The following is an 11,994-nucleotide window of genomic DNA, read 5'->3' on the forward strand; positions in this document are numbered from 1 at the left end:
AGATATAAATTATTAAAAATTAAAATTTAATTTCAACTTCCTAAAAAGTTTTTTGGCTTCACTCTTGCATATAAATAATTATGTTAATTTAATATAAAAATAAATTAATATATTTATTTTTTTAAATATGTATGATTAAATTAATGTTAAAGTTTCACGTATATAATTACACCAGATTAAAGTTTATATATAATTATACATTAAATTAAAATTTATGTATAATTTTAAGATTTATTTCGTATTTTTATTATAATAATACTTTTGACTAAGATGTGAAATTAATAAGATTGAAAAATAATTAAACAAATAAACATGTTTTCTTTTTAAAATTCAATAACACGTGTATTACTAAAAAAGTTTAACCAATAGTGCAAGAGGGTGTAATATATCAATTTTACATAATATATTTGCTGTTATTCATATTGTGGTTGTCGCTGCTTGTAAATTCCTTGAAAGAAAATAAAATAATCTCAAATTAAAAAAAAAAAACTGAAAAAGCTTACGGCCTTTCTGGTGGAAGTACAGTTGAAAGACACTTTCCTCTTCTCTAGCTTCCCAAGCCTTTTTTCTGATTCTCAGTCTTTGGGTTTCTTTTATCCTTTGATTTCTCCCCATCTTTTTGATGATTCGCTCTGTTGTTGTTGGTTTTGGACATTGATTTACAGTAATCATCATATCTATTGTTCATCTTCCTCTGTTAGATATGGAAGCTATCAAGAAGCAGGCTACCAAGCTCAGAGAGCAAGTTGCCAAGCAACAGCAAGTAGGGTTTTCTTTCTTTTCCTTTTTAATTAAGCTTCTAAGTTTCAACTTCAGGCTTTTGACTGATAAAAAGCACTCATATAGATCACTATGCTTCACCAATTTTCCTGCTATCTTATAAATAGTTGATTTCTAATGTTTAAGTTTTCCTGTTTCTTCAATTTCATAGAATACTTTGGGTAGAATTGTTAAGCTATATACCGTTCTTTTGTTACTCTGTTTTTTCATTACTCTCAGTAGTTTCTAAGGTAATTTTCAAATATATGGTTCAAATCTTTTCTATATTGTAGGCAGTACTTAGGCATCTTGGGCATTTTAGCAATGAAGACATTACTGTTGATGAAGCTGATCTTCAATGTCATCAAAAGCTTCAAGACCTGTACAGTTCTACAAAGGCAGCTAAGGTACATTTTTCAATCCTTTCTTAACTTGTCCTAGTTTCTAATAAAGTGGTTTAACTTTTAACTTGTAAGTAAATGCATATCAACTTACACTTCTAAACTATGCTTGCAGCATTTGCAGCGGAACATCGTCCGTGGCATAGAAGGTTTTATTGCAACAAGCTCAAAGCTGATAGAAATATGTAAGCATGGTTGGTTCATTTACTGGGTGTTGATCCCTGTACAAAGCTGATTCACGGTTTTCACCTCAACTGTTTTAGCTAGGAAGTTGGCTGATGATTGTTGCAAGTATGGAGTTGAAAATCAAAATACTGGTTCTTCTCTTGCAAAAGCCGCTCTTCACTTTGGCAATTCACATAAATCAATAGAAGATGAAAGAGAGACCTTGCTTGGGATCCTTGGTGAGCAGGTGATTTCTTAACTTTATTACCATATACTAATTGTTCTTAGGAGCTTCTTGTGGAGAGGAAATTATAGGTATTGTTAAAGATAATTGAAATCTACTTAAAATATTATTATGATGAAACAATTATAAGAGATGTAGAAAACTAACTCGTAGAAAACTAACTCGGAACATTTATTTTTTGGGTTATATAGTTTCGGACAGACAGCAATATGGTTTGTGAAAAAGAAATGAGATATTTAGAGACTAGAACGCAAGCATGCAAGTATGCCTTCTGATTGTTTCTTGTTAGGCATTGTCTTTACTCTTCAATAGTTTATGCAGTTGATGATCCCCTTTGGCATTGTCTTCAATTAAAGAACTAAATATTCTTTCATTAATTTGTGTATGGTTTGCTCTCATGAACTAGTTTTTTGTGAAGCTGTTTTGTGCTAAAAATAAGAATAAAACTTTTCAGAGTTCATTTGTGAGGAATTTTATATTAGTAATTATTATAGTTCAGTAGCTTCAAGAATAAATTAGACTTTATACATAGCAATCACTGATGTGAATCCTCTGGCATTAATAAGAAACAATACTTGCGGATTGAGAGCAGAAGAAAACAAAAATGTGAGTTCAATGAATTTGAGTTTTCAATTCTATTATACAAGCTACCTTGAAAGCAGTGGCCTTCAAAAGGATATGGTGCAGATTACAAGATGGAGTGTTTGATGCGTATTGCTGATTCTAGGCATTTATAGACTAGAAGTGACAAAATTTACTGATTTATTGTTTCCTGAGCATGATTTCTAGTATGTATATATATTTATACATAATGTACATAACTGCCTTACCAATTGTATGCAGCCTTTTGTATCAAAATGTGTGGTCGAATGAGGACTTAATTATCCATAGCTTTTCCAAAATTAGTTATAATTAGTTATCTTGTGACATTTGTTGCTAGCAAACTTGGACTGGTTTCCAAAAAATTGGATATTTTGATTTGACCATATTCGAATAGATTATTTGCCCTTCTGTTCTGTTCTCTTTGTTTTAAACATGCCAAGGGTGCACTTGATACCAAGTATTGCTAGGAAACAGTGTTGAAAATTTAAGATAACATTTATGTATCCTAGCTTTGATATTCCCTCCTTTTTTACATTTTCTTTTTCTTTTTCATGCTTCTAATTGTGTTACAGGTTTCATATATGTAGGTTTCTGAGCCACTACGGGCATTAATTACAGGAGCTCCTCTAGAAGATGCTCGGCACTTGACCCACCGATATGATAGATTCTGCCAAGAGGTTGAAGCTCAGGTATTTCATTGTTTTAAATTTTGGAGTTGACCAATTTCAACTGTCAGAATCTAGCTGTGCGAACTTTGGTTGGTTAGACCATTGAACAGAAAAGGTATCAGAAATTTGGATGTACTGTGCTGACTGCAGTCTACTGTAATCTCTTGAAATTATTGTCATTGCATGGCTCAGCCAATTCATCAAAGGTTTATCTAGTTAACACAAAAATTAATCTATGTGTTCACTGACAGGATAGGCAGGGTAAATTTTTTTTCCTAACACATTAACAAGCGAAATTATGCTTGTTCTTCCTTCTTATTCCAAAAAAATATGGAATGAGTTAAATGTTTTTCGGCTCAAGTGTCTAACCTTTAAACAATTTTATCATATCTTTTTATAGCTTTCTTCTTAATTCTTTTTTATATGTTTATTTATTCTCAGCCTTTTTTCCTTCCCCCCCCACCCCCCACAAACAGGCAGCAGATGTTTTGAGGCGTAGATCAAAAACCAGGGAAGCTGATATATCTGCAGAAAGCTACATGAAGCTTAAACAAGCAGAAGCAAGATTGGCTGACCTTAAATCCTCAATGATGGTTCTAGGAAGAGAAGCAACTGCTGCCATGTTGTCAGCTGAGGATCAGCAGCAAAAGATTACTTTCCAGCTGCTTCTTGCAATGGTATTGCTAATTTTAATTTAACCATTTTTTGCAATGCCTGTAATGAACCTGTTTCTTTGGTTCAGAAAACAAAACTGTTTTTCTAGTTCTCAGCAGCACTATCTTTACAGCTACATAAGATTGACCTTCAACTGAAAGAAGTTTTGCAACTGTTATTTATGCAAAAAGAATGATCCCTTTTTTGAGGGTTCCATTTGAATGTACATTGGTAGTCATAAATTTAGTTTAGCAAATTATTTAGCTGCTTTGTTTGACTTGTAGTCCAGAACAAAAAATTCCTTGTCAGAGGAAGATGAAACTTTAGTGGATCAAGGTGTATCAATATCTTTTTAAAAAAACTCTAGTAGTTTCCGAGTGTCCAAATATGTTGTGTCTGTTTTTAAAAAAAAAAATTGACATGCTCTCATTTGACCGACTTGTATGTCGTGTCAAATTCATGTCTATATTTGATACGGGGACACTTCCCTGCATGGTGTGTCCTTCATAGAATGAGAATCTCTCCCTCCCTCTCTCTCTCCATGTGTGCTTGAACACACATATATATGAAAGTAGCAAAGATTTTTCCTTCCAAGGCTGTATCACAAGGGTATTGTCTGTCTGATGTTTCAGACTTATCTGTGAGATAACTGATGCAGTCAACTTAGTCTTGACTCTTCAGTGAGTTCATATTTAATGCTCATCACCCCTAGATGTAATGCTCAGGTCCTTGGCCCTCACCAGAATCATTTTGCAGGTTGACGCCGAAAAATCTTACCATCAACGTGTTCTTGCTAGTTTAGAGAAGCTACATGCTGAGGTTTGTACTTAATCCCCCTTGGCTGTGTTATTGTTCTCATGACATCTATAGGCATCGGCATCAAGTACATGAATTTTATGGGGGCCAAATTGCTGTTACTTTTCAATTATTTTTTGCATATCCAAAAGGTTATGATCAAAGTTTGCTGCTGGATAGATGATTCTAGAGGGGCAGATGAACGAGTCATTGAACTCAGTGACGTTGCAGAGAGAGGTGAATGTCGCCTCTGCACATGATAAATTTAGTTCGAATAAATCTGAAGCTCAGGGAAGCAATCAAAGCGATGTATTTTTCATAGCAAAGGTTTAGCTTTTGAACTCTTCTGTTGCCTTTTTTTAGCCCCTCTGTAGATAAATTGAAGTCGGGAACGTATTCTCTGAATAAAGTAAATGTAGACATGTCAGTTTACTCCTCTTATATTCTATGTATCTGTTAGTGATCATATCAAGCAGGCCTATCTTATGTTAGGTAGAAGGTTTTAGAGATTTTTGAAACAAGTGTACTTTGACAGTAGCTAAAATTTACTGAAAATGGCCTGGAGTGTTGGTCTTGTGTAATGAAGGAAAAAGATGAATTTAACACTGAAGTTAGCTATGGTTTCTGCAAAATTTGATTCAGTTTAGCTATGGTTTCTGCAAAATTTGATTCAGTCCTCTTATGCTTTCTCAAATTTAGAATTACAAGAATTTTTCCACTAGGGTAAACAGCCAGTTAGAATAGCTGATTGACAACCATGAAAACTTGTAAATTTTAGGATACTTGAACCTCCTCTTCTTGTTTTGCCAAAAACCAAAAAGGTCCTCTTCCTAGATTGGAGCTTCAGTTAGCCACTTAGAGTGATTATTTTTCACATTTTCACCTATCTGTGTTCCTTTCTACAGCCTTCTTTGAGTCTCTTATTTTCTTTCTCTTGTGTTCTGTGTCTGTTAGAAAAAAGAACATTTTTTATTTATTGCCGGAAAACTCATTGGAGGCTGATTGAAACCCTTTCTTGATGTTTGTACTGCATTTGAGTTGGCTAGGGTATGATCGACCTTGAGACTTGTGACGTAATTTAGCAAATGGACGTAATCATTTGTGGCATCATATACCATTATTTTTCATTTTAAAAGTAAAACTTTATTGAAGAAATCCCCTGATATTAAATCGATTAGTGGGATGCCAATTTTTAATCAGTTTTTATATTGTTGTGCGTCAAGCTTATGTAGTTGGTGTCTATATATATATATATATATACACACACACACACATTTTTGGTTGTTTGTGAAACTGGCTTGGTTTCAAGTGCTTTTAGTTTACAGTTGCGGACTTGATTGAGGTGTTTGTTTTAACAGGTTGTACACCCATTTGATGCTGAAACAGATGGGGAATTAAGCTTAGCAGTTGGTGATTATGTTGTGGTTCGCCAGGTACGGGCTATTTCTAACTGCAGTGCTGGCTAGCCTGGTTAAATGTTTTAACTTTAATATTTTAGGTGATGATAATCATATGTTTGGTTGTAATGTAATACGAAAATTAAGGTGGGTCCTAGTGGATGGTCGGAGGGAGAATGCAAGGGCAAGGCTGGATGGTTTCCCTCTGCTTATGTAGAAAGACAAGAGAAAGCACCAGCAAGCAAGTTAATTGAGCCGAACTCCGCAGCCTCAGCCTGATCTACCATCATAAGGTAACCGCTCTGAGGGAGTTGAACAGCATAGTGGTAAACAAAAAAAGTTGAACACGCCCCTCCTTTGGCTTCGTAATAATGTAAGTATTACAGAGTACATTTATTAATACTATACATGTACAATTGTGTTTGTATTTGTATTTGTATTTGTATGGTGAATCATGAAAGCTAGTATGATTCAGTTTTGCGAAGAAGATTCCAGAACTATTTCTTTTTCTTGTTCTAAAATAAATAAGTCTCACAGTTTGTCTTGTCTCTTCATTTCTTAATATTCAGTTTGATTTCCTGTTTAAATAGGCAGTATAATTACTCCTGTTTGTTTAAATTAAATAGATAGTAATACTTTGGTGGAGCAGATTGGAGGATCTTTCTCCGAATTATTTTTCTGTCAGCTGTCCTAGTTAGTTAATTTAAGAGCATTCATAAGTAGGCCATGGCTTGATGAAAATGGCATTGACTCTCTAACTCTTAACTCATTATTCACTAACCCCAGCTCAAAACAAATACGAAATCTGAACACAGAGGTTCCATGATGACATTTTGCCCTCAAATCCTGGCTCATTCCCATTTCGCACCAAGTCAAAAAGTTTATGAAGATTGAAAAGACCCATAGAACATAGTTTGCCAGAAATGTGTTCACTGAAGCTCTGCCGTATGCTGTGTTTTAAATTGGTTCTGCAACCATTTACTGAATAAATCTCTACTGCTGATAAACTAAATTGGGTGCACTAAAAATGCCGAAGTTATTTCAAGAGTTACCAGATTTCTCTGTATTTTCATTTCAATAAAATTGCTAATGGCAGATTGGCAGGCACAGATGCAGTATAGTAGAGGATTTTGAGAAGCAGAAACCTACAGTTTTTGTTGGAACATTTTGAAAACATTCTTTTATGAGTTAAAGAATATGTTCCATAAATGAAATTTTATGTCTTCAATAAGAATTCTGAAGAGTTGCATCTTTTGATTATTTAGTATTTTCCAATGTCCTAATCACTTCATTTAAAGGTTTTCTTTTTATCGAATATATTTATAATAATTTTAAAAGAATAAGAAGTCAAAATGCGAAAAATTTAGTGGGACAGAAATGTAAGGTTTTATGCATGTATATATCTTTAGATGGTTGTATAATTGTTTTATAAGAAGGATTTGAGAAAAATTAGATGCTGAAAACATAAAGGTTGAAGGCCACAAATGAAAGTTTTACACTCAAGTCATTATGGAAGGATACAAGAAGAATATGTTAATGTGGTGGTTGTCCAAGTATGTGTATTGTTGTTTGATTTAATGGTTATGTTTTTAGTTGAATAATAATTATATGTATAAATTATAATTTCAAAGCACAGATATCTCTTCATTCTGATGGGAATGTGTTGGGCGTTGTAAACTTAAGATGGAAAGGTAGTTTTTTTACAACTCAACAAATGAATGCGACATTTTTGCTTCACTTTCTAAAAAACTCAAATGCTTGTGCGCATAATTTTCTAATCAACAGGCTCTGCCTGCACAACCCTGCCCTTATCAATTGTGTATGAATCATATTAACAAAGAGCAACGGTTAAAATAGGAAGTAGGCACCAAAATGCAGTTGCAATAAGCAAAGCCATTAAACCAGCTGTACATAAAAGGCACAAGGTAATTCGGGAAGAGATGAGCTTTGTAATGTTTTCTAATTGCTGCCAAATATCTCACTCCTATATATTCATCTAAACTTTCACAGCCTCAAAGCCTATGTCCTGCTACTCTACACAGACACGCTTATAATCAATTTTGTTATCATGCTTAAATTGATCATTTCATGTCTCTTAATGTTAAGCTTAAATTGCTTGAAATTTTCACCATCTCTAGAGCTTTGAACTTCATTACCTGTAACATAACATTATCTGAAAATAATTCAAAATTCGTTACTAATGGATCTGGTTAAGACACAATGTTTTAAGAACTGGGCACATGCAATGCCAGCCCCAGAAAGGAAAAGAGGAAATGAGTGAGAGATAATACCTGCCTTTACAGAATAAATTTTTCACATTCAGTTCAATGGGACTTTTGCTTTCCGGATCCTATGAACAAGGAATATGTAAGCTTTCACAATCTCCTCCTTGAACATGAAAAGTACAGAAGCAGCAAAAACACTCTGTACTATCTTTGTGCTCATCCCCTTGTAAAAGCCAGGCAATCCCTCATACTTCATCATTTTAACAATTGCATCTACTGTACCTGTGCAGCGAAATTTTCCAGTTAGCATTCTTGCCCAACATCAAATGAAACATGGATGAGCTTTGTAGATAAGCTTAAGGCAAAGTCTTCATTAGACAAGGTTAGAACGGATGTAGATGTCAATTGATATTTTACCTTACTTGAGCACGCAGATGAAAAAGATTGAACAAGACAAGGGAAAGGTATATTGGTAACTAAACTAGAATCAAATCATAATGCAGCTTTGTATAAGGTAGAACATGAGTATAGAATTGAACTAAACTAAAGAATGTAAGAGATGTAGAACATTCATAATGAAGGCATAATTGAATACAAAATTCCTGTAACTTATAAATGCAGCTTCCTGAAAGCACCTTATGGGCATCAGGTAGTTACTGGCTACCCATCAGAAACAATAAAGGTTTGGAGAAATGGCACAAAATCTGACACTCAGAAGATGAAAAATAGTAAAATGTAAACTATAACCATTATAAGTTCACCTCAGCCAGTACAATATCTTACTACAGAAAAACTCTGGTATCAGGAAGATGATAAGAATTTGTCCAAACTCCAAAAAGTTTTAAATATCATGATAGGGCCGAATTCCTTTGGTATACAAACCTGAATATCTTAGTGATATATTCCCACCAATCTCCTGTTTTGCTTGAAGCCGAGACTGTTCAAGCGTTTAAAAGAGAACAAATAAAGTAAGAATATGCTTCAAAAGTGTTGGTGCAAGACAAAGGACATAACAAGACACTTGCATTTCTGCCAATGTTTACCTTGACGACCAGCAGTGGGTATGTTGTTACAGTTGCCCCAAGTTTTGCCAAGGCTCCTAATAAAAACACCTGCTCATAGAAACAGCAAGGCAGAAAAATGTAGAAATTTAGACAAGACTACCGTTCAGATGTTTTATGGAATTGACCAGCCCCATAGTGGGGAGGTTGAAATGTCATTGATGGTATTTAATTTTTCAACAATAGGTATCAAATTGAACATTTGACAGTAGTTAGTGTACCAAATATGTGATTAACCTTTTCTGAATCTATCTTTTGTTCCAAAAGTAGAAAATTTGATAGGCAAGAAAGAAATCTACCAATCAGATGAACCATGCATAACAAACAAGGTTTTTAAGTATTTTGACATCAATGCTGAAAAAGGAGAAAGGAAATTGAAATAAAAATGCAACTCCAAGATGACCATTCGGTAATGCATCTCAAAGATTATGTTGTACCTCCAAAGCTGATACATTTTTTAATCCATGCTTATTAGCAGAACGTTTTTCCTTCAGACGCTTTAATGAGGTCTCATATATCATGAACTGGATTGAGGGATTACAGACCTGGCATAAACAAAATCTTCATTAGTCAGATTCAACTAGATAGTTTATCCCAGGTTTACATAGATTAAATAGAGACTAACCATAATGAGTGTAGGTATGATGCCTTTCCAGAATCCTCTAATTCCTGCTTCGGTATAAACTTCACGGGCCTAGCAATGAATGAATATAACGGTTGTCATTTACATTATAATCTGATAATTATGCATAGTTTTGAAGATCAGAAAATGTATGACTAGCAGTTTTTAAGAAGTTTTCCACTAAAACTAAGGCTAACTAAAAATCTATTTAAACCAATAAAAAGAAAAGCAACCAGAGAAAATGGTGAAACTAATTATGTCAATGGCAACCGTTCCTCAAACTCTGAACCCACAAGGCATTAAAAAGAAAAAGCAAGAGAGATACGAACCGCATGAATGGTTCCATAAGGATGAGGCTTTGTTGACTCAAGCTCATCCAATTTTTCTGGCAGTGTTGAACCTATTAAGCCGTTTTCAGAAGCCTCCTTTAATAGAGCTTCCTTTTTGGACTCCATAATTTTTCTTTCTGCTTGAGTATGAGTCTGAAGTAAAGACAGAGAACGCCCTGTTTATTATCTTCAGGGGATCACAAGCACTATGTAGACCAAACAGTTGTTTAGTGAGCATTCCATTCCATGATTTTGAATTTTTGTTCTTTCAAAGCCACTTTGTATTTGTAGGAAGTTAGGTGGAAAATTAAACTCAAATATAGTTAGTACTGATGAGAGAGAGCATCATTCATAAACATCAATATTGGAATATTCACAAAAACTGAAATTCCACACATCACTAGTTTTACAACGGAAAAAAAGGCACAAAGAAAGGTAGCAACAACAACAACATTAATAATGGTAGAGGTATAGTAAAGGGAAGAAACACTAGACCTGCATACGGGTCACAAGAACCCATATTGGGTTTGTCAGCAATACATTCAAGGACCTGCAGGGTCATTGAGAGAGATCATTTAGTCAATTATTATTGTTCGAAGTGGATGGAAAGCATCTTCTTTATTCATAATTATGACATGAGAAGACCACATTACTTTTCCTAACTTTCCCTAGCCCTGGTCCGACTAATTTTAAAGCAAGCTGGGGATGTATATTAAAATTGAATAAAACTATTATTAATCCTTATACCATGTCTTAGCACTCAACTGGACGGACAAAAGGACGGGAAATTAGTATTGTATATTAGATAGGATTGGAATGGAATGACATATAATAAAAGGGATGAGAATTACCCTGCAAGAGCTGCTACAATAAGCCAAGAAAAGATGCCAAGGGTGCCATCCCCACGTCCCTTGTGCTTACGGACAACAGCAATAGCCTCAGCCTTATTTTTGAATAGCTGATAAAAGTAGTAGTAAATGCCCTGCCAACATCACAAGTAGAGCATGAAGAGGTGAAAAGCAGTGGAGGGGGCAAGCCAAAGTCAAAGCCAAACACTACCTGCGAAGCAGCAGTTCCAAATAAAGAAGGCTTAAGACCAGAGTAAAGTCCTCCCCAGCCTTCGGTTTGTAGCACCTACATGAAGAAATGAGAATCTCAAGTGGAGGCAAGGAAACAGAAGCAATTTGAAAGAGGAAAAACAAGGGACGTACATGAAGGATCTGAAGAAGCGTACCAGCAGCCGCAGTGGGGGGTTTGCGTTTGGACTTGGCGATTCTTTCCGTTTGTTGACGCGTATTCACCTTCGTTATGGAAGCCATTTACATGAAAAATTGAAATATAAAAAGAGAGAGAGAAAGAAAGAGAGAGAGTACCCACCGTCTGAAGTGGATAAGTGAGGATCTGAGCAATGATTCCAGCGCCAGCTCCTGCCACTCCGTTAGCTATAGCATTGGAGTTGGACATAATTGGTTATTCTCCTGCTTTCACTGCCTTCTCAGTCGTCTTCAGTTACTCACCAACTTATCCTCTACTTCCTTCACTCTTTCCTTGCCAGCCTTACTTTCTCTTTTTCCTTATAGTTTACTTGCTTCTGACTTCATTTTCATTAGCCCACTTGGGCTATTGGTATTTACAGCAATGCTACGTCCTGCTTTCTAATTAATTATTTAGTTAATTGGTTCAAACATATTGTTGTTATCCCTTTCCCTCATTTTTAACATGCAGATTTCAAGCATTTAATTTTTAATTAATTTTTAAATAATAAATATTATTGATATATTTTTTAGTTTTTAAATAATATATAAATTTATAATTATAATAAAAAGTGAACTATAAAATTAATTTGAAAAAAATAAAAATATTGGGTAAAGAAACATGCAACAATTTTAATAATAATTCATGATAAATACGAAAAATATTCACAATTAAAAAATAAACAGTTTTAAGAGTGTTTGTTTCACATAATATAAATAACTTAAAAGAATTAAAAAAAACATATTTTAATATCATATTACCTCATCAACAATTAAAATAATATTAGATCACTCTTCGATGTCGTGTCATTGTTGTT

At 34.3% G+C, this 11,994-nt stretch overlaps 2 protein-coding genes across 6 annotated transcripts; one reads left to right on the forward strand and one right to left on the reverse strand.

Moving 5' to 3' along the window:
* Window positions 1–415: 415 nt before the first annotated feature.
* LOC107957462 (SH3 domain-containing protein 1) lies at window positions 416–6,920 on the forward strand. 2 transcript variants are annotated; one of them, XR_001700453.2, is made up of 11 exons: window positions 436–763; window positions 1,053–1,166; window positions 1,276–1,345; window positions 1,424–1,572; window positions 2,760–2,861; window positions 3,317–3,517; window positions 4,251–4,313; window positions 4,470–4,616; window positions 5,648–5,722; window positions 5,834–6,059; window positions 6,473–6,920. XR_001700453.2 is itself a non-coding variant. In XM_016892983.2 (10 exons), exons 1-10 carry the CDS (start codon window positions 704–706, stop codon window positions 5,963–5,965), a joined length of 1,113 nt encoding a protein of 370 aa, XP_016748472.1. In that variant the 5' UTR covers window positions 416–703; the 3' UTR covers window positions 5,966–6,234. The 2 variants fall into 2 exon arrangements, 1 of the variants encoding a protein (XP_016748472.1); XM_016892983.2 differs by lacking the exon at window positions 6,473–6,920 and having other exon boundaries at window positions 416–763; window positions 5,834–6,234.
* A 639-nt stretch (window positions 6,921–7,559) lies between these two features.
* LOC107960612 (peroxisomal nicotinamide adenine dinucleotide carrier) lies at window positions 7,560–11,568 on the reverse strand. 4 transcript variants are annotated; one of them, XM_041112233.1, is made up of 12 exons: window positions 11,301–11,568; window positions 11,135–11,224; window positions 10,983–11,057; window positions 10,775–10,905; window positions 10,419–10,473; window positions 9,924–10,076; window positions 9,598–9,666; window positions 9,410–9,517; window positions 8,955–9,023; window positions 8,794–8,848; window positions 7,982–8,193; window positions 7,560–7,842 (listed from the first exon to the last, which is right to left on the reverse strand). In XM_041112233.1, the coding sequence occupies exons 1-11, from the start codon at window positions 11,385–11,387 to the stop codon at window positions 8,006–8,008; spliced, it is 1,080 nt and encodes a 359-aa protein (XP_040968167.1). In that variant the 5' UTR covers window positions 11,388–11,568; the 3' UTR covers window positions 7,560–7,842; window positions 7,982–8,005. The 4 variants fall into 4 exon arrangements, with proteins under 4 accessions (XP_040968167.1, XP_040968168.1, XP_040968166.1 ...); XM_041112234.1 differs by having other exon boundaries at window positions 7,978–8,193; XM_041112232.1 differs by having other exon boundaries at window positions 7,560–7,859; window positions 7,978–8,193.
* Window positions 11,569–11,994: the final 426 nt, after the last annotated feature.

Source organism: Gossypium hirsutum, chromosome A05, assembly GCF_007990345.1.
Source record: "Gossypium hirsutum isolate 1008001.06 chromosome A05, Gossypium_hirsutum_v2.1, whole genome shotgun sequence".
NCBI classification, from domain to species: Eukaryota; Viridiplantae; Streptophyta; class Magnoliopsida; order Malvales; family Malvaceae; genus Gossypium; species Gossypium hirsutum.

Excerpts from the sequence above, each read along its gene's own strand:
- LOC107957462 (XM_016892983.2), top strand. The coding sequence starts at position 704 with ATGGAAGCTATCAAGAAGCAGGCTACCAAGCTCAGAGAGCAAGTTGCC. Across the intron at positions 3,518-4,250 it reads TCCAGCTGCTTCTTGCAATG|GTTGACGCCGAAAAATCTTA; the intron begins GTATTGCTAATT and ends ATCATTTTGCAG. Across the intron at positions 4,617-5,647 it reads ATGTATTTTTCATAGCAAAG|GTTGTACACCCATTTGATGC; the intron begins GTTTAGCTTTTG and ends TTGTTTTAACAG.
- LOC107960612 (XM_041112233.1), bottom strand. The coding sequence starts at position 11,387 with ATGTCCAACTCCAATGCTATAGCTAACGGAGTGGCAGGAGCTGGCGCT. Across the intron at positions 9,518-9,597 it reads TCATACCTACACTCATTATG|GTCTGTAATCCCTCAATCCA; the intron begins GTTAGTCTCTAT and ends TGTTTATGCCAG. Across the intron at positions 8,194-8,793 it reads TATATCACTAAGATATTCAG|GTACAGTAGATGCAATTGTT; the intron begins GTTTGTATACCA and ends TTCGCTGCACAG.